Raw genomic sequence first — 1,524 nt, 5'->3', positions numbered from 1 at the left:
TTTGGTTCGCTTGCAGCCCTATGCAGGTCTCACCATCATCCTATGGAATTTTCCCTTAAGTTTAAGGGGCATTTTTCTATCACACAACAAGCCCGATGCATTCCTCCACTTCAACCATCCAACTTGAATTATACTAATAATATCCCCATCTATTTTACCATCACTTTGAACAATAGATACAAGATATCTAAAACATGCACTCATATTAATGACTTGATCGCCCAAAATCACAGTCCCCTACTAAATCTATTACAACTAAAATTACACTCCGTGTATTTGGTTTTAGATCTACTCAAACCAAAACCTTTAGACTCAAAGGTTTATCTCCATAGTTCAAGTTTACCTTTGTGCTTAAAAAAAAATTGATAACAATGATCCAAGTTCTGATGGCAACACTTCATGAGAAAAATAGAACTGAAAGAAAATCTCTTGGCTCTGTCAGATAACAATTGTTCTCAAAGTAGCAACTGAGCTTTTGGTTAAGTTATAGCTCCTATTATCAACTGCATTGATTATTATTCACCCTTCAAGCGTGCACTACCCTACTTATCAATTCTGTTGCTAGAACCATCCCTAATGGAGAAAGAACTCCACATTCTGATATCGAACAAATGCAGTAAATCATAATGGAACTGCAGAAAGAACTGACAACCAGCAGTTTGCCTCCAGAAGATTCACTGGGTATTGACTACTGACCCCCTAGGCATACGGTAAAGAACCCTCGCTGATCCAAGAGATGAATAATCAACAAGAACAAAAGAATGTTACTGTAAATGAAGAGAGGTTGTGGATAAAGATACCTTGGAGTACGGGACGATGTGATCGTAGTCGTGGCAGAGGCATCCAGGGCATCCAACGAGCTTTCGAAAGATGATGTTGCCAAGAGGATCCCTCCGCCACCTGTCAGGATCCCTCCCCTTCACCTTCTCAGCCTTTTCCCAGCACCGCTGCTTCACACTGTAAGAAAAGCTACGAGGATTCGCTGCTCTACCACCCCCACCGATTCCACCGTTTATATTATTGTGATCTTCGATGGGCTCATCGCTAAACCATTGATGCCCATCTTCCGCAAGGTATAGCGCACGATCGTCGAGAAGAGAGCCGACAGGTCGTACGGATGTGCGATGGTGGCCGGAGGTTCGGTCAAGCTCGAAGCCCGAAGAGTCGAAGGAGGGCCGTTCTCGCTCCGGCGATACAGCGGCAGTCCTCCCCCTTCCAGCGGCCGACTTCCTCGGCCGCATTTGGCTTTCCACTAAGCCCCATCTGCCATGTGCATTTTTATTTGAAAGAGCATAATTGGTGCCCGAAAATAAAATTTAAATTAACAAAAATATATATATCTATCCTATCTATATCTATAATACTATAAAAAAAGTGGTTTGAAATTTCACTCAAATATAATTCTAGTCTTCTATTTAATTATTAAAAGATGAATCTCAAATTTTCATTTTATTTATACATTTAATTAACTTATTTATTAATTTTATTTATTCATTTAAATGCATCAAAATGTTTTATTTTTTT

General features: G+C 40.0%; 1 protein-coding gene across 1 annotated transcript; it reads right to left on the bottom strand.

The window, feature by feature from the left end:
- Positions 1 to 749: 749 nt before the first annotated feature.
- On the bottom strand, positions 750 to 1,300 carry LOC110115555. The gene has a single exon (XM_020848816.2). The coding sequence runs from the start codon at positions 1,239 to 1,241 to the stop codon at positions 765 to 767; it is 477 nt and encodes a 158-aa protein (XP_020704475.1). The 5' UTR covers positions 1,242 to 1,300; the 3' UTR covers positions 750 to 764.
- Between the last annotated feature and the right edge of the window lie 224 nt (positions 1,301 to 1,524).

Source organism: Dendrobium catenatum, unplaced genomic scaffold (assembly GCF_001605985.2).
Source record: "Dendrobium catenatum unplaced genomic scaffold, ASM160598v2 original_scaffold_247791, whole genome shotgun sequence".
Taxonomy (NCBI): domain Eukaryota; kingdom Viridiplantae; phylum Streptophyta; class Magnoliopsida; order Asparagales; family Orchidaceae; genus Dendrobium; species Dendrobium catenatum.
The sequence above is the reverse complement of the archived record's forward strand: the minus strand, read 5'-3'. Positions and strand labels throughout refer to the sequence as shown.